We start from the raw sequence: 19,998 nt of genomic DNA, 5'->3' as shown, positions 1-19,998 counted from the left end.
ACATATATATCTATATTACTTAGTAAGGCCCACAGCATATCAAGACTGAAGGCTGTAATAAGTAATATAGTTTGGCTGGCAGTATTAAAAAAATAAAATAAAGACAAAATGAAACAAAAATACCGAAACACAGTATATTTGAAACTCTAGAATCATAAAAGCTGGAGAGTTCCTTGGAAAGCTGTTTGGAAGGCAGGCTATTGCTGCAATTAAAGCAGTTAGAATGCTATCTAGTCAAGAGTTGCATTTATACTACACCTATTTCTTGTTGGACTCTTCTGGGGATGCCAGAGATGGTTTTCCTCCTTCTCAATTTCCGTCTCCGCTGTAGCACGGATTGTGAGTGAACAAGAGAGCAGCGTATACTAGCATCTCTGTCAAAACCAACTCCTGCAACCCATAAATAGGTCTCATTAGCTTTTAGAAATAGTAGACAAATTGTTATGACTGGAAGACAGTGGAGGTCATTTGAGCACTTTGGATTATGCCTACAAATAAATATAAGGCAGACCCTGTACAACTCGTGAAAGTTATTCACTGTGATCCACAGCCTTGCTTCTAAGCCTGTCCTCTTGGAACAGCCTGCTTTGCCAAAAGACACAAAAGGAGGAGAAAGTAAAGTAAAAAGGGGAGAGAGTAGGTTAAGCATTATTGTTAGCAAGGAACCCTTAATTGTAATGGTTTGCCCATTTATTACTGATATGCAGGCATCAGCATGTATGAAATGAACACTAGCATCCAGGAGGATCAGAAATTGTTTGGCTGCAAATTGCTTAAAAACTATTGGTCTGTGTTGGAGTGAGGTTGTGAGGAACAATGACACGTCCAATAGCATATTATATATATAACTTTGAGGCTGTACAGACTGGCACTCTGTGCATGTCTGCACACGAACTAGGGCTGTGGTAGGGCTGAGTGTTCACATGCTCCAAGCCTTACTTCTGCCGTCTGGCCGCCATTATGGTGGGCGCATGTCCACATGGCACACACCATGATGACACACACCAGGCACAGCGCCTAAACAGGGCTGGGCAGAAGGAGCATCAGGACACCCTGCCGCACCACGCCACTTATGACACCCCTTCCAGGTCACTGCCCAGAGCAGCTTCTTTTGGGGAGCAGATCGGTGCTGCAGTGTGCGGCTGCTGCAGCACCCATCTGGGGCAAGAAGAGGTGGCTGGATGCCGCCCATCTTTACACCCCCTTCTCTTACTGTATTATATGTATCTCATGCATTAACAGTGGATAAACATATGTTGAGACATATCCAGTGTTCAAACTGATTACATCATGCAGTCAGTGGAAATAATTATGGTCACTTGATTGATTTCCACCAGTGTTTACACTACATAATATTAAACTTACTTGGTCCTAATTCTTAAAATATTGCTGTTACTCTCATAGGCAAGTAGCCAACACCAAAGTGATGTTCTCAACCACTGGCTCTCTAGAAGTTTTGAACTTTACCCTCCTAGGATCCCTGGCCATTGTTCATGGTGGAACATATGTGAGGGACCAAAAGTTGACAATCACAGCTCTGAAGAATCTTCAAAGCACATGTTGGTTTTCAGCTTGTGGAATTGTCCTATTTTCCTATTAGCTTTTTACAGTTTTTAAATATTCCTTTCTTCCAACACCTACTGTTATCCACATGGGAAGAACAGGGTAAAGTGTTCCCAAATGCAAGAAATCGTTCATATAAGGGACCATAGAAAGATGTGAACTAAATATTAAATCCATTCTACAAAACAAACAAAAACCAGTCTTTTATTAGTCTTAACTCTCCACTATTTCTCATGCAAACAAGACCAATCTATTATGTAGATTACAGAACAAAGTACATCCCTGATTGATCTTTGAAGAGATGTAGAAAGCATAAAATAAGATAAAATAAAACCATGTACTACTATTTGAAATTATATGAATCTGTTTTATTCTGCACTGAACTGTTGGTCAACTTAGTCCCTTACTGTCTACCTTCATTAGTAGTAGCTTTCCAGCACCCTATGTACCCCTTACTTGGTACCTTTAATTGGATATATAAGAAACCGAAACTTGTGGCTTCTGCATTTAAAGTACATAATGTACTACTGAGCTGCAAGCTGACCTCTTATGGGATATCTTCCCTATCACTACTGATACTGAGAATAAATCTACACTTCCCAATTATAGCAATTTGACACCATGTTAAACATATGAGTTTATCACACTGGGGCTAATTTAGGCATTAAAGAGAAATTAAAGTGCATTTAAAGCATCCCACAAATAAAGCGAAAATGGTGAATAATTGTGCAAATGATTATCACACACAATTGCACAAATAAAATGATATTGGAAATGCATTGTCGCTGAAATCCTGAAAGTAAAAAGATGTGCATTAATGCTTCTTTGTGACTACTTTAATGGTGGGTTTTGTGTGACATCGTGTGAAATCATTGTGCGCAATTATGCGATTTTTCCAGGATGTTCATCTCCTTCATGTGATAAACTCCATAGACTTCATTCTGTAGAATTCTGGAGTTCTCTGCCAAACAGCTATACTCCACTTCCTTGAATTATAGTATAAGAATACTCTAGCACTCTAAGTTCTCCCCAAATTACAAACCTCAGGATTCGAAAGGACATGTAATACAGTTGGCCTTCCCAATCCATGGATTCTTTTCCCATGGATTCAACCATTCATGGCTTGAAAATATTAGTGTGTGTGTGTGTATAAAATCCAAAATGCAAACCTTGATTTTGCTGTTTTATATAATGGAAACCACTTTACTATGCCACTGTATTCAATGGGACTTGACTATCCACAGGACATTCTGGAACAAAACCTAAGCAGACACCAAGGGCCCACTGTAGTTAAAGTGGTATCAAATAGTTTTAACTGTAGATGTTGTGAATACTATAGAAGTATGGATACAGTCTGTGAGAGCCTGGTTCGCATTTATTCCATGCAGCTTAGTCCTTGGGCCATAGTAAATCACATTGATCCTGCAACAGAGATCTATGCCTGCAGATGGCACAATAGATTTGCCTGGTGCATATCTCTACCTTTCGACACAGTACTGTGCAAACCCATCACTAACAAAATCATTTCTAGAAGTAAAGAAAATTGTTTTAAAATGTGTTAGGTATCTAAATTACTAGTGGTTGTAATGTGTTACTGGAAAAGACACTAAAGAGAGGAAGGTAAAAAGAAAATTTGAAAAAAAATATATTCATCTGTATTAACAGACATTTAGGAATTGAACCATGTATGTGATTGTTTCTAATCTGATGTTTTTATACTAACCTTTCCTTCATTTAGGAGTTGTAACTTGGTAAGAATGGTCCTTTCTGAACTAATATGTCAGGGCAATATCTAAACACAATGTAATTTGAAACACAACTACAAGAATAAAACATGGGAAAGGGGAACCAAAACCAACCACCCCAATACATTCTTGATCAGAAAAAAAAACCCTCTATTATCAGTGCTGTATAATTATATTGACCATAATTATACATGGACATACATAATACATTACATACAAATGTGAAACACAAAAAAGTAACTTTTTGGTAAAAGTTCTTCTTGCAATCTATTGCAGGAGACCCCAGACAATAATCCTATATCAACCACCACTAATGTTGTAACAAGTGAACAGAGAAGTTTACTTCACAATGAACAAAAACACTACACATTCTACTGACCTTCATTCTTTTACAAGATTGTTTTTACCAGTAAGGGAAAGGCAGAGGAAGGGAGAAATCAGAACTTAAACACGGTTTCAAACTTCTCAAGTAATTGCAGCAATGTGTTAGTGATATCCGAGTGATATCTGTAGTTACTGAACTGAACCATCTATAGTAGCGGAGTTTTCAAAACTCACACAAATCTTGCTTTTTCACCCCAACATTGATGTAGAGTTCTTAGACTATATAATTATGAATATCCATTCATTATGAGCAGGGGGAATCCAACAATGTTTGTGCTAGTTTTCAAGAGTAAAATCTAAGCACACTGGCCAAGACCCAGTTAGCTTTATGAACCTAAGGATGATTTAGATATCTTTTTTTCTCACTAAGATACATGGAAAAACTGCTTGAAAAAGAGATGGAAGACAGGTTCAAGATCGGACTGTTCTAGAACATGGGGATTAGCAATTCAAAGAAGAATTTGACAAAATTTACTTGACAAATGCCCTTTCCCCCATTTTATACAGCTCTTTGGATCCCGATCACTAATCCATAAGCCAGCAAAGAGTGAACTCAAAATTATTGGTTTGAACTGAATTCTGTGCTAGATTGTTGCCACTAATTAGGAGTCACTCCTAATTGTCATTTGCCCCCACCTCCATATGTACCAATTATATTATTCCCAGGTGGAGCAGATGTTCCCACTAAAACGTAACACAGTATTTTAATGTATGCCAGTGGTTTTCAAACTGTTTTACCCTTGAGATGTCAAACACCTCCATTCAACATAGTATATGAATAAAAATACTTTATTTGTTTAGTGTGCTGTTTTCATATGCACATTCATGCATATTCATATGTGTAAATTTTACACATAAAAAAGTTTGGGAGTGGTAGTAGTAAAAGTAGTAGTGGTGGTGGTAGTAGTAGTGTTCCAAGTCTTGCACCTCCCTGGAGCAACTCTTGCACACACACCCAGGGGCCCTGCCCCTTCCCCCCAGTTTGAAAACCACTGGTGTATGCAGACTGTAAGCATAGTCTGAGGGCCAAATGTCCACCACCAAGGCTGAAAAAATAGAAATAGTTATGTTGTGTTATATACACACATATAAGAAAATATAGAGAAATATCAATACTGTAGAATATGCAGGACAGACATTCAAATACATTAGTATTTTTCTTCAATGAGTACCCACATGATAAAGAATGCTACCTTTTAAACCATATCAGAAAAAAAAAGCAAGCTTACTTTTTCCTGCTTATTCAATATTCTTATATTTTAGTCAATGTGCCTAAGTGTGATAGACGGTATGTCAGCTGACAGGACAGGGCTTAATTTAGACAAAACATAGGCAGATGGTCAGTAGGCAAACTGATCTGGCAGTGAAACCCCACTTGTTTCAGACTGAGTTTCACTCCCTCTGAAGAACCAGGTTTAGTGTCTTAAGTTGGCTGCTAGATGCACCATTGCTCTTGGTTATCCAGGTGGCAATTGTGGTGCTTTCACGGCTCTGGTTAGTTTACCAGTTGCTTCCTCTCCTGGTGAAGATGGATTTGACCACCGTTAAACATTCCTTAGTAACTGCATTAAGTAACTAGGATTAAACTATGTCACCAGTCTATGTGGTACTGTTTGTTGAAGAGTGTTTGGGAAATGCAGCAAGCTAAATTCTTTTCCATGCCTGCTTTTGGGATCATATTACATCAATCTTGTTTTATGTACACCAGGTCCAGTTCAAAGTGCTAGTTCAGTGAGGTTAATTGTACAACCCCCAGATGTTGTTAAAATGCTACAGCCAGCATTCTCATCACTACCTATGCTGGCTAGGGGTATGCTAATTGTAAGCTATGATGTTCCAAATGGCTCAGGATCTATGGTATGGTAGCTGGCACTAATAAAGATAAGGCTTTTTGGTGGCAGTTCAGCCAGAACTAACTGCTCCTTTTGTGATGGCTTTTAGGCAAACAGTCAATATGTCTTTATTTTGTGTGCTATGCGCCTTCAAGTTGCCTGTTGACTTATGGCGACTCCATAAATTCCATAGAGTTTTATTAGGGAAGGAATACTCAGAGGTGGTTTTCCCAATATTCCTTTGAAATATAACCTATAGCATCTAGTAGTTTTTGGTGATCTCCCATCCAAATACTAACTAAGGCTAACCCTTCTTATCTTTCAAGATCAGATGGGATCTGGTACCTTTATACTAGTACCTTTTATTGAATTTTAACTGCTAGCACTGCCAGTGTCTGCTTTTATTTTGATTGTGTTTACACTAGTGTTAATTTTTAAAAATTAGATCAGGATTGTGTTTTTGCTGTTGTAAATTATGGTGAATGAACAAATATATTTTTCTAAAAAGGCACATTTTTGATAGTGGAGTTTTCTGAGGGAGGACACAGTAATACTATGACCGTGGAGGGAGATGAAAATCCAAAAAGGTGATGGACTGGTTCCAACCAGTATGAGCTAGGGGCTCTGATGCCAGTGGAGTGATGAATCTGCTCCAGGTCTTTGTCTGAACATGAAAGGACTTATTCAAGATGTGTAGTGAATTTTGGGGATACATTTCAGCCCCTTCAAAGCTTCTTTAAAATGTGGACTAAAATCTGGAAGAGATTCATAACCACAATGACATCAGAGTTAGTAGATGCCACTCGTTAAAGTGTAATACCAAACAGGACTCATTATAAGAATGACCCTGCATGAGTGTTAGGATTGCAAAGTCTTATATTTTCATGTATGCAAAGAAGAAACCAAAACCTTCCATTTTTGCTTCAGAGCTAATCACAGTTCCCTGTCATGTCCAAACTTGGAGCAAAGCAAACCAATACATTCTAATTTGTAAACCAATATTAATTGAATGAATGGAATCAATAATCAATATTCATAGTTTTCTGAGTTGTGATATGGAGAACAGTGGTTAATGCTAAAATAAGAATATTTCAGTGTACAATACTTGCAGGCAGAAGGAACATACAAGCTTAGAAACCTATGCAGGATTTATTCATACCAAGAAACCATAATAGGTAAACAAGTCTTCCTGGAGAAAGTTCCATTAACTGAAGTGATCTACTCTAGCTGGGAATAAATTAGGTATAGCCCCATATATTTAAACTTTTATAAATCAATTATAATATCACTACCATATTTATTTATTTATGTATTTGCTTTGGAGCATTATACAAGATTTTGAAACAACTGTTAAAATCTGCTCGTAGAAAATACAGTAACCTCTCTGAATTTTAGGAATTCCATCAGTGTATCATATGTTGTCTTTTGGAATGGAAATCTTTATTCCAGTCCATGACAAGCCCGTGCAATTCAAAAGCAAAATAAAATAAAAATAATACCACCTTTCAAAAAAACAAACTCTCTAATCATACCATTTAATTCCAAATATAAGCACATGAATGGCAATGATTATTCATAAGAGAGTACTTCAGCACACTGGAAAGTGTTAACGCTTAGCTGAATTCTTGCCTCAGAAATCTTATATTTGTTGAACAAAACTCCCATGTTTAGGGGCATGCTCACCGTAATAAAATTTATGACTTGAACCACCTTTTTGTCAACAAAAAAAGAAGTACAAGAGATCTGTACCAGTGACATTGATGGGGATAACGCAAGAGGAAATCACTTGGGAATCTTGTTTCATTTTCTCCTCTGGAGTTGGGAGAGGTAGTGCTTTGCTCCAGTTGGTTTGCTTATCCAGTGTAGTAGGGATATTATGTATTGGATTTTTCGGCCTCTGCCCTAACATGACATCTGCGTCTTCTTCCTCTGGATGGTGGGACTGTAAATGAAGACAATCAGAATCAGTATCTACTCTTTCACAATGTGAGATTATCTTTAAAAAAATAACAGCATGTGAGAGTTGGAAGTAGACTGCAGGAAAGCAGGAAACGAAAGATCTGTCTACAGTTCATAACAACACCAATCTTTCAATGAACACATAGTAGATAGGAAATGTAATCCACCTAGCATACTGGAAACATTTAGGGACTGAAAATTAAAATAAATTTCCAAGAAATGGAAAGAACTTCCAATTCATGATTAGTTTCTGTAAGCATGTACCCTTTTACTCAAGGTTTACATAAATGATCCATTTGTGCATGCAATATTAACAAGTGTTTGGAAATTAGAGTTCATTTTGTTAGATATATACATGAACAAACATCCATTACAAATCGGTTGCATGCAACGGCCTATCACCATATACTTGACAAGTTACATAACAGGGTTTACACAACCCAGTCTGATTTTGAATCACATTACTTGGAAACATTTTGATAGAATTTCAGTCAGCTTCAAGTCAAAATTTGCTTAGAAGCTTGAATAAGTTCAGTGGAACTTATTCCTAAAGATAATCTTCATTTATGAGGCTGATCCTGTCCATGTTTACTTCAGAATACATTTCAGTGAAACAAATGGGACTGAATTCCAACTATACATGAAAAGGGTCAGTATACATGTTTAAAACAACACAACTAAGGAGATAAACTTAATAGTAACTGAATAATAAAAGAAAAATGAAACAGCAAATGTCAAGCCACTACTTTATAGTCTGCAGAATCTCTAGAAAGCATGCGAAAATAATCTTCAGAAGATAGTATCCAAACTACAAGGCACACAAGATAAAGAGGAACTAAGAGAGTAGAACTGCATGAAAAGGAAGTATCATTTTTGAGAAGAAAGCAGGACTATTATGCTTTGTAGTTTTACCAAGTGAGAGAAAAAGATTAAAAGCAGTTTGTTGAAACAGATACCTTTTGAAAAACTGAGCTGTTTGGACAATAGCTAGTTGAATGTAGAATACTTTTTTCAGACTTTTAAAGTTTTAATTTTTCATTTAATTGATTATTTTACCTATATGCAGCTCTGGAGGAAGCTTGCTAGTAGTTCTAGGTGTGCGTTTTCATACCTAGTGTGAATTTCTGTCTTCAGTGGCTAAACTTTGAATACTGTACTCTACATTTCTCTGCAATTTACCCTGGAACATTTTAGTTCTTTCAACTGCTTTTAAAGCTTCAAGATTTAATTGGCTGTTGTTTAACATTTTACTCATTTCTCAAATGATAGCCACTGTCAAACAAGTATAATTTGTCTCTCCTCCTAAATGTCTCCGGAGACATTATTTCCAAAGGCCTGCAACAAGCTCACAACTATTAACCCTCTACTTGAAGTAAGTAGATGGCCACACTTCATTGCTACTTATCGATGTAAAGCTGCATCAAATTGGTCGCTTACCTTATCAGAACTTTCTGCAAAACTTCCCACCGAAAGGACAAAAATAAAAGGGACGTGTCTTCCCCCAAAATATTTTTTGCCATTCCTGGGTTAGGAAAACATTGCAGCTTTCTTTATCTGGTCAGCTTTTGTGCTGTTCCCAGCAGACATGAATAGCTCATATAAACTACTAACACAAAGGACTTTGTTTCCTAGGTAACGTCTGGAAAAAAAAGTTGGTGTATGAAAAAAAAGAGCCCCACACAGCCTGTATTTTGTGGCTGATTCCTTCCCTGCATAACAATGGATTGCTGGACAAAGAAAGTGAAGTGACCTGACCACAATCTCTGACTGTCTGCCAAAGCTGCTCTTTAGCAAACAATGGCAATGATAACAGCCCATAGGAGAGATCCATGCTTTTGCTTTGGTATGTCCCCTTTGGATGCCTTCTTGTGGTTTTACAAAATCTCTTGACTGATATTTCCGCCCTCAGCAGCAAAGAGATACATTTGGTCCAGGCCTTGAAAACCAATCAGCAAAGGGGGAAACTCTCTTATAAGGTTCTAAACCTATTAAATGTACACCAAGCTGCGAGAGGGGTGGGGAGTTTAAAGGGAGCAGAAAAGTTGGCATTCCATGTTGATAAGAGTGCAACATAAAGACAACAAAGTTAGACAGCCAAAAAAGCAAGCAAGAGAAAGGATTAGGGACTGAAAAGCGAGAGAGTGAATGAGAGACTGTTATTTTAGTGCTCTTCCAATACCTTTCTACTCCATGGGGTCATGTGGCAACACTCAGTGGGGGAAGGCGAGCGGGTGCTGTGAAACTATAAACATGAAATGTAGGGGGAAAACGATTAAAAAATCAAAACACATAAAATGGTTCTGTGGTTTTGGTTAACATATATCAGGACTGCATGTTGTCGATTTAAAATGTGTCTTCAGGACGAGCCATTTCCCAGTGGAAAAAAACCCCTTGCCATTCTATAAAATGTAACTCATAACAAGGCCCTGTGTTGTCGTTCAGGATTAACTCTGCGTTTTTCCATCTGTTTAACTTTGAGACCTAGTGGTTAGTTACATGGAGGGAGGTTAATGAGCATAAAAGCAATCATATGCATGTTTCTATCTGGACGTTGATAGCTAACAATGCTTAAAGCAACAATGAGGGTGCCCCCTCACTGGACATGAGAGTAGGTCTCCCAGTCCCACTGATTTCTTGGGCTTCAGGACATACTAAGATGGGATTTTAGAGATTGTCTCATGAGTGCTCAGATCTATAAAATGGGTGCTAAAAGGATCAAATATGTAATTTGCCCCTATTTTCTATGTTGGGGAAAAAACGGTTCTTTTTCGGACTTGTTCTGACTAAATGAAAACATCTACAACAAGGGTGGGCAACTTCAGGGATGGATGTAAATTTCAAAATCTGGGATTGTAAATTTATTTTCCAATGTCCCGTAGAGGTGGGTGCATGGGTTGCAGAGCCCATTTCTGAATCAACATGATAATCTCTACCAGTTCACTGATCACTACAGAAAACATGGATTGCTTCCAGTGCAGTTACCTTAAATCAGTCAAGTTAAATATTATTACAAAAAGACTAAATGGATTACAGGATGGGATGAGATTATATTCACTGTTTCATACAAGTTACTTCTCTGTATTTACAAGAACAGGATTGCTTTGCTACTTAAATGGTAAAGGTAGTCCCTCGACATGAATGTCTAGTTGTAACTGCCTGTAGGGGGCAGTGCTAATCTCAGTTACTAAACTGAAGAGCAAGCATTGTCCAAGGACTGCTCTGGTGGTCATGTGGACAGCATGGCTGCACTGAATACTGTTACCTTCTCACCGAATTGGTACCTATCTGTCTACTTGCACTTGCATGCTTTCGAACTACTAGGTTGGCAGAAGCTGGGACTAGTGACAGGAGCTCATCCCATCATGCAGCATTTGGGCCTCGAGCTGCCAACCTTCCAATCTTCTGATCATCAGAATTGGCATCTTAAACACTAAGCCACCACGTTGGTACTTACCAATGGCCTAATGAAATGATAATGTGAAAAAGGTAATTGTTTAAGGAAATTGTTTAAGGAAATTGTTTCCTTTCCTCACCAACGCCAAGGCTCAAACTTAACGTTATATTTTGGGCCTTGCCTTCCCTCCCTGAAAGTCTCAAGGGGAAAAAAAAACAGTAAAAAATGCACAATTTCCTGCCCTCAATACAGAACTAGAAGTAGACATCTAGCTTCTTGCAGCCTCCTGCCCACTTTTCATTTTTGGCTCTGTTGTAGCCCATGTTACTTGTGTGCATATGGGGTGGGGTGGGGTCAAAATTGGCTCCCAGAAACTCCCCACTCTTGCTGTATATACATGTACTAACATTGTCATTCATACCAGCTACAGCACTGTCAAGGACCTGAATAATTGGACAATTATCCAAAATACATCTTCAACCAAAGCCCTATTCAGGGATTTGTCTGCTTATATGTAAGGCTAAAACTGGGGATGGAGATGTGGAGTCACAAACAAATCCAGATTCTAAACATTACTGTGCATCCAAAAGTGCATTAGACCTTTGTGTGTTGAGTGAAGGTGAGAAAACAGATTGGTGACTTGGGTGAACATGGTTACAGAGCTCTCTTTGGACCTTTCTACTACATGTGCTGACATATATCACATTTCCTTGTGCACAATGATGCTGAGGCAAGGCTTCCATGCATGTTTGCATTTCCCCAGTTTTTGTTCTCCATATGAATCAGTGAAAGCCTGCAATGGGCTCTTGTTCACTGTAAATCTGGAGTTACTCAGGAGCTGCAGCCAATTCCTACCATACAATATTTTATATAATAAATATGTCTCCTGATGGGTATTCACAGGTACATTTTAGTTCTTCATTAGCTTCAATCAAAGGCAATAATTGTTCCAAAGGAAATTTCACATTGTATATTCCCATCAGATGTCTCATTGACTTCTCCAATATACTGAATGTTTCTCCGTCAGTAAAGACTGGGTTTGGCAAACAGTCGTGGCAAAGAGAAGACCATGGCTTGCTGGAACTAAGTGTATTTATATAATAGTAGTCAGGAAAATGAAACATGGGTGTTTGGAGTGACAGCAGGGGGTAAAGTGTGTGAGACTAATCTCCCCATGTAAAATGTCTTAGTAAAGCTTTGGTGGCCCATTGAAAAAATATAGAATGGTACAATGGAGTTAAGGCTTTCCAGAGACAAGCTAAAAGAGAGTCAGGTTCAGATCTCAAGATGGAAGGGGCTTACCAAGGGAAAAGGAATACAGGGATTCTGAAAATGAGATGTCAGTGGCCTGGTTGTAAATGTGAGGTGATTAATGGGAAATCACAGCACTTGTAGAATTTGTAAGAATTTGTAGAACTAATGATTCATGAATTTTAAAAAATGCCACAATTTAAATTTAATGTCCACATCCATATTGGACATAATACCTAGAAATGCTACATTCAAAAGATTCTTTTCAAAAAATTTTGACAAGCCACAAAAATTACAAATTCACTCCTCAAATGAAATAGTCTAATGATAATATTGGGAATCTTTTAATTATTCTGTAATTAATGGCTATATCCATGCTATCCTATAGGATTAAAAGAAAGAAAATAATTAAATCCAAAAATTCTATAATGTCATTCTAAAGGGGATATACTATATCTAAGAGGATATCGAAATCCTCTTTACAAGAATCCCTTAAATGTTTTTAAATTTTCTTCAGAAAAGCAGTAGTGTGGAAGTAATACGTGAGTCTGATTTGTCTCTGTATGGTATAGCTCAGGTTTGTTCTTGCAGCCAATTTCAGCATTACATCCAAATGAGGTCTTAGATTTGTTATTACATTAATAAGTACTGAGCTTACATCCTCTCTTCTCCACTTTCTTCTTGCAAACATCAGTTGATAAGGAATGTCTTCCCAATTTTCAGCAAAACTATTGTTTGCTGCTACATCCAAACCATTAAACTATGATCTGCATTAGCTCTAAAAACCAGGGCCAGTGAAATCAAAACAGACTCTGCTATCATAGTTTGACTTTGTTTCCCATTGCACAAGGGAGTTTATCCATGTAATCCTTACTGCACAAACAGTTGTGCTAATGACCAGATTAACCAGCCTGATTTAAAAAAAAAAAAAAACAAACAGAATTAGTAAAAGGGCTGGTTATAGATGCCAGTAGGTGGTGGAAATAGGGCTGTTAAAATGTAATTTGCCAGTAAACACCAGTGGAAGAAGGTTTTCTTTATTTTTACTACAATTCCCACAATTCTCCAGGCAGAATTCCCCATATAAAATAAAAGAAATAAAAGTTCATATTGGCTCACCAAGACTGTCTCAACTGCATGGACTTAAACTATTATTATATATTTAAAGGGAAAACCTTAATGGCTTCTTTGTCCCAGCCTTTCTCTATAACATGAAACCTTAACATAGTTTGTAGATGTAACACTATTTGAAATTTGCAACACAGCACCTTCTGCTGGCATTCTTCTTCTTAAAGAAACAACACACACAAGTGTCTACAGAACTTAACAGCATTTACATTTTAATAGCTTTTAGATTCTTAAAGCTATAGTTTTGTAGACGACTTAAAAATATCCTGAGTAAAGGAGTCACCACATAGATATCACCACACATATTCAAGTGTTTAATTTTAGAAATTATAGTGAGATTAAGATGAAGAATATTGTAAACCTAGGAATCTATGGATGCAAAGGAATCTTGAAGCACCTGTGAGACTGTCTGAAAGAAGTTGGAGCATGAGCTTTCACAGATTCTGTTTCAGATGCATCTGAGAAAGTAGACCAGCAGCCTGTGCAGCCCCTAAGTGGTGGCCTGCAGCAGCCTTGATCTGGCTTTAGCACCATGGCTTTAAGTGCTCCTGTGGTGCTGTATCTTATGGACAATTGTGGCATTTTAAGGACATCTTGGTGCCTTTAACAGTAGTGTAGCTGAGGTTTGACAGTTGCCATTTCTGCGTCATGCTGCCATGGGGGTGGAGTTGGGGTGTGCGTTGTATGGACACCCTGACTCCACCCCCAGACAAACTTAATGGCTTGTCTGCATAGCTCCCAAGTCTACAAAAGCTCATGCTACAACTTCTTTCAAGTAGTCTCAAAGGTAGATATTCCAGACATAGGATTTTATCACAGGGGGAAATTTGGGAGTTTAAACACACACTTTCCAAGGACAGTCACATGATTGTGGCTAAGATTTTCACACGATGTCATGATTAGCTAGGACCTCTCCCAAGAATAACCAGAATGCTCCAGCAACAAATAATTCACGGGCAAATCCTGTGAATGATTTGTTGCTGGAGCATTCCTGGTTATTTGGGGATAAGTCCTCTCTAATTGTGGTGTGTGTAAAAATCACAGCTGCGATTGTACAATTGTCCCGGGAAAATGCCTGTTTAAACCCCTGATTTTCCCACATGTGATAAAGTCCTAACATGACTATATCTCTGAATTCTAAAGAATCTATGTAATAGTTAAATGTTATGCCAGGAAAATCAGAAAATAGCAATTGCCATTTATTCATGCATTTAACTGATACACCACTGTGGCATTTTAATGATTCCTTGGTGCCTTTAACAGTAGTGCCATTTCTCCTGGTATTACCTGGAAAAATTCTCCCTACCAGTGAGAATTAAAGCTAAAAATGTTGAATTTGGTTCAGGAAAGGGCAACCTTTGTCTCCAAAACAGACCAGAAAAATATGTAGGAGGAAAGAAAGAACATACTTTTAGCAAGTGACGGTCCTTTGTTTCTTTGTACTTCTGATTATAGCTCACAGGAAAAGAAGGAAATGGGGGAGCCACCACTGAGATTTGGCTCTGGGTTTTCTGGTCTCTGTTATCACCCCGGTTTCGTTGCTCTGTTTTGCAAAAACAAGACATAAGAAAACTCTCCAGATTGGAACACACACACACACACACACACACACACACACACACTCACACACACACACTATTAATCTTTTATAGAAAACTTAAACTTCAGTTTAAAATCAGTTCGTGGTAAGTATGTACATAGTTATAATATTGAGCATATCTTTAATACAGGATAGGCACTGTATATGGATTTATTGTTGTTGTTGTGTCTTCAAGTTGTTGCTGACTTATAGTGACCCTTATCATAGGGTTTTGTTGGCAAAATTTGTCAAGTTTCCTGATATCTTCCCCCTGAGGCTGAGAATGTGTGACTTGCCCAACGTCACCCAGTGGATTTAATGGCTGAGCAGGGATTTGAACCCTGATCTCTGGTGTCATAGTCCAACCACTACACCATGGAGTGTTCTCACCTGCTGGTATCCCGAACTTTATATTACCTTCACGAAGTAGGTCACAATTATTATATACAACTAGGAGATGGGATGAACCTTAGGGTTGCTTGCCTATGGCAAGGTGGGGAAACTTTGGTCCTCCAGAGGTTTTCAACTGTAATTCCTACAATCCTTTATCTGGCTGGGGCTTTGGGGAGCCAACATGCCAAACATTTGGAGTGTATGGGTACCCTGTGAATTCATCATGGATGTTCAGAAACCTAATTTGAAATTTAGAGCCCGAACTGACAGGCCAAAATAAAGCTGCTTTGGGTCACTTTGGAGGTATGCTGTTTAAATGATGGCTGGAAGCCACGCCAAAGCTGCGCTCCAGTCCTTAGGACATTGTGGACCAGCAGCTGATGGCTCATGGACTGGATCATCTCCAGTCCATCTCTTTACGTACAACTGACCTAAAAGATATTTAGTACACTTTCTAGCTATATGACAGATTTTAAATCCAGTTTTTAGTCTCAAGTAGAGCAGATTCACTGAATGAAAGGTAGTTACACAAGCATTGGCTTGCCAAGTTCCCACATATTTAGTGTATTTGCTCTAATAACAATTGGATTTAGGTCCAGTTTGAGTGTTGGACTACGACTCTGGAGTGCAGGGTTTCGGTTCCTAGCTCAGCCATGAAACCCATTGGGTGACCTTGGGCAAGTAACATGTTCTCAGCCTTAGAGGAAGGCAATGAAAAACCTCCTCTGAAAAAATCTTGCCAATGATAGTTTCACCTTAGGGTCGCCATAACTCAGAAATGACTTGAAGGCACACAACTTCTCCCAAAGAACTGATTTAGGCGGAAATGAGGACGAAATGGTGAACATGAAAGAACAAGAAAAAAATCTGTGCCCTCACCCCCAAATTTAATTTTCACCATGATACCCATTGTAATATTCCTACAAATAATAGTAAATGAAGACAATATGGTGTAACTTTGACTCATAGCAAATTGCTTTACTGATGGAAAAAAAACCCAAAACCAGAGGGTAATAATGAAGCCAACGGTTTTATTCTGACCCAAATTGTTCAGCGTAGCAGAACAGTAAAAATATAGTATCAAAGCTGACATCAAATATTTTAATTGGTAAGTATCCAGGAAGAGATTTCACCAGGTGGTGTCTTCATGATTTTGCTTTGTTTGCTCTTTGCTGAAGCACTTTTCTCCTGGCCAGAAGATGGCAGAAGAAGATTAAAACAAACTGTACTGTTGAGTATCCCTACACACATTCAAAAAGCTCTATTGTAATTTTAATGTGACTATGATCATATTTCTCTTTGCCTTTTTACAGTGCTGTTAAGACAGACACCAGCCACAATTTGCTGTTAAAATATGCCAAAAAATAGTTAGTATATTATTTTTTAACTTTTATCCAATTTAGCTGTTCTGATAGATATTACCTACTCTAAATTGTGAGGATATGAGCACAAAATTTAGGGGCCATTCCCACTGGGCATATAACGTGACGTATATCACTGCAATTCTGACTCGGATTTTTTTCCCGAGTTGTAATCGAATCTGACCCATCGTTCCCCAGGGTTTTTTACCCCTGTTTTCATTCCCATTGGTATTTTCCCCGTGGTAATTTGAAGCGGGTTATTTTTCTTCCCGTTCCCATTGCCCTTCCGGGACTTCTTTTTTTAAAAGCAGCTGTCAATCAAGCGCCTAAGCCAATCAGTCGCTTAGGCGCTTTTCCTCTCCGGGAAAGGGAACAGGGAGCCTCTATTCCCCTTAAATTCCTTTGCATCCCAGTCTTCTGTGTCTTCCCATAGTCCCTCTGTAAGAGAGAAGGAGCCTCTATTCACCCCAAATCCCTCTGCATCCCAGGCTCTTCTGTGTCTTCCCAAGTCCCTCTGGAAGAGAGAAGGAGCCTCTATTCACCCCAAATCCCTTTGCATCCTAGGCTCTTCAGTGTCTTCCCATAGTCCCTCTGGAAGAGAGAAGGAGCCTCTATTCACCCCAAATCCCTTTGCGTCCTAGGCTCTTCGGTGTCTTCCCTGCTTCCCACTCCACTGGGGGAAAGACTATATGAATGGGAGAAAATGGCATCGTAATGCAGGAACGAGAACAAGCGGGTGACACCCCAGGCCAGCCCCTTGAGCACTGCTTTTCCCATCCCTGAGTTCCTGAATCGGACACCATTGTCGTTCCCATTCGTATGCTGCAAATCAGATTCGGGAGGCACAGGAAAACTCGCTGAAAATGCGCTGTTAAATTAAACCAGTTTATCAACCACTGATTCAGGTTTTTTCAGGATAATTCAATCACATGGGAGTCAGATTCGAATTCCAATGGGAATGATATCGGAGCAGTGCGGATTGAATGCACGCTCAAATGGGAATGATGCACCCATGATCCGTGTCCTGATCCGTGTAATAAGCCAGTGGGAATGGGCCCTTAGATAAAACAATTATGTCAAGAGAAGCCTAACATTTGAAGAACAAAAATAGACTTTCCAAATTCTTTCTGGCAAATAAAATTGAACCCTAAGGCTATTTATACTGTACTGTCCCATGTTAGACAGAACATGGGAAACTTGAACTCCCAGAGTCCCTCAGCTAGAATAGGAGTTGCAGTAAAAAATAATGTTTCCAAAATCTTGCTATTTGGGTCTGTCTTCAGCTGAGTCTATCTGCATTTACTGCAGAATATGAAGATGATGTACTGGTTTTTTTCATCCTAACTTAATTGTTTACTGGAAGCAATTATGTTCCCATCCCCAGTCTGTCACTTAAAGCTCCTGGAAAACTGTTCGTTACTTTACAGACCTAACAAATAAAGAAATTTCAATGGACTTGGGTAGTTTTAAAAATTCCTATGCCAGCACAATGATACACTGACATGCACTGCTGCTTGTCCAGGTGTTCTTTTCAATACTGAAAGACATTTCTAATGCAAGAGACACCTTTACGGGGCAAAGAGCAGCTTGGGGGTGAATTTTACTAAAAAATGATATGAGAGGAAAATGTTATGAACCTCTCTGCCACCCTCCAAACTCTAATCCTTCGCTACAGCTTAGAGCCTGCTTTTTGTATAATAGACAAACAATCAAGTGAGAGACAGGTGTATGCGTACTTTGGCACCGTATCAGATGCATTACCCACAAAGCAAAGGAGAGCTGAGCAGAGGGAATAAGAGTCAAGTAAAGTGCCATTTTTGGAGAAACACAAGCTTCTTTAGGTCACTAGACTAGATCCAGTCTCTAGTTCCCACCAAGCTATGAATGGCACTGGGTAACCTTGGCCCAGTCAATCCCAGTTTGATGTACCTGTCAGGGCTGTTGAGAGGATAAAGTGGGGCAGATAGAAGCCATGTGTGCTGCCTTGAGCTTGTGGGAAGAAAGATTGTATAGGTTAAAAAAAAAAGATTTACCTCTTCTCAAGGCTCGCAAGTTCTGCTTTGCATGGTGATGCAGTTCCTCAACACAAGCTGGTCTGGTAGAAGGAAGGAAAACGTTTCTTTGCTGATGCCAAGGTGCACGAAAGTACACATTCAATTTACTTTCGGCATCCAGGTTTGAGACAGCTGTGGAGTCAAAGAAAAAAAGGTCATTTATTTATTCACATAAAGGACACAGTGCAGTCTTCAACAACTGGCAGGTCAAAGATCAATGTAAAGTTGCCACTTAACTATAAACATTCATTTGAATTTGAATCAGAGAAAATGATTTTTTGGCTGCCACTTAAATCCATATGCCTCTGAAAGACAAGTGTGTGGGAATCTATCCCATTTTCATAAAGGGTATGAACAATAGCTGTGACTAATATTTAGGTGTGGAGATTATATGAGTGAATGAAGTGGTAATCTGAATTAACTCACTTGATACATTTTGAGTAAACCATGAATAAAATGGATAAGAGAAACTAGAAACAGAATAGCATAAACTGCAAACTCTGAGCTATTTTTCTGTTTATCTAACAATATCACAATGAGTTTAGGCATCTGTCACTAATTTTTCCAAATTTAAAAAGCTATCAGAAACTGTAATAACATCCATACATTAACTGACAAATTATCAAATTTCATTTTCATTTCCATCAACTTGGTGACATTTATCACAGGATGGTTTGTAAACTGAAGTTTCCTTGCATATTTTCCTGACATTTACTAGTAAACTCAGTAAATTTGCGTTATGAGTGAACGACAAAATTTACAATAGCATTAGTACAAATGTGAAAAACAAGTTTTGTGACATGAATATGTCTGATATTTACTTGATCCCCATCCCAAGTCAGTCACTGATTTGATTACTTTACCCTTTGGGCTGATAAAGAGTCAGGCAAAGGTGTTAAAGCTCATACAGGAGGAAAAAAATTGACAATGTTAATTACAGGCTCGTATTTTGTAAAGATCTTGTTGGTATTGTTCTGGGCATAGAGGGCTATTTATGTAGGCAGGCCACTCCTCCTCCTATGTGTTACTGGGAAAGTATTTTAAAGTCTACTTTACAAAACTTTAATTCCATTAGTAACACAAAAAGATACTTCCTTTGATATAGGCATTTCGGTTGGCCCCATAAAAGTATCAAATATGAAGTAACTTAGAAAAAAATCCCTTTGATTATTGCTTCTTTTTCACATATTTTCCCTCTACACTACACATCTTATTTCTTTTGCCAGAATTACACATTTATCTCATAAGGATTACATACTTTAAAGTTATTCTTTGCACATCACAAGATTCAGAGCACTAGCAATAAATGGTAATGGCACAGTGGGCTATGCTATGGTATAAAAAAAAAACCATGA

The 19,998-nt window shown here is 38.4% G+C and overlaps 1 protein-coding gene across 2 annotated transcripts in view; it reads right to left on the bottom strand.

Annotated features, from left to right (window-relative positions):
* NHS (NHS actin remodeling regulator) overlaps window positions 1-19,998 on the bottom strand; it is a 293,130-nt gene that overhangs the window by 12,661 nt on the left and 260,471 nt on the right. The window contains exons 2-6 of one of the 2 annotated variants that reach the window (XM_089511687.1): window positions 18,623-18,775; window positions 14,666-14,799; window positions 9,663-9,725; window positions 7,274-7,466; window positions 259-390 (exon numbers count right to left, since the gene is read on the bottom strand). In XM_089511687.1, coding sequence (XP_089367813.1) covers window positions 259-390; window positions 7,274-7,466; window positions 9,663-9,725; window positions 14,666-14,799; window positions 18,623-18,775 — 675 coding nt within the window. The remainder of the gene's footprint in view (window positions 1-258; window positions 391-7,273; window positions 7,467-9,662; window positions 9,726-14,665; window positions 14,800-18,622; window positions 18,776-19,998) is intronic. The other variant, XM_089511688.1, reaches the window with a different exon arrangement.

Source organism: Sceloporus occidentalis, unplaced genomic scaffold (genome assembly GCF_023333645.1).
Source record: "Sceloporus occidentalis isolate IW3139 unplaced genomic scaffold, rSceOcc1.0.p SCAF_2, whole genome shotgun sequence".
Classification (NCBI taxonomy): domain Eukaryota; kingdom Metazoa; phylum Chordata; class Lepidosauria; order Squamata; family Phrynosomatidae; genus Sceloporus; species Sceloporus occidentalis.
This window is presented reverse-complemented; position numbering and strand designations above follow the sequence as displayed.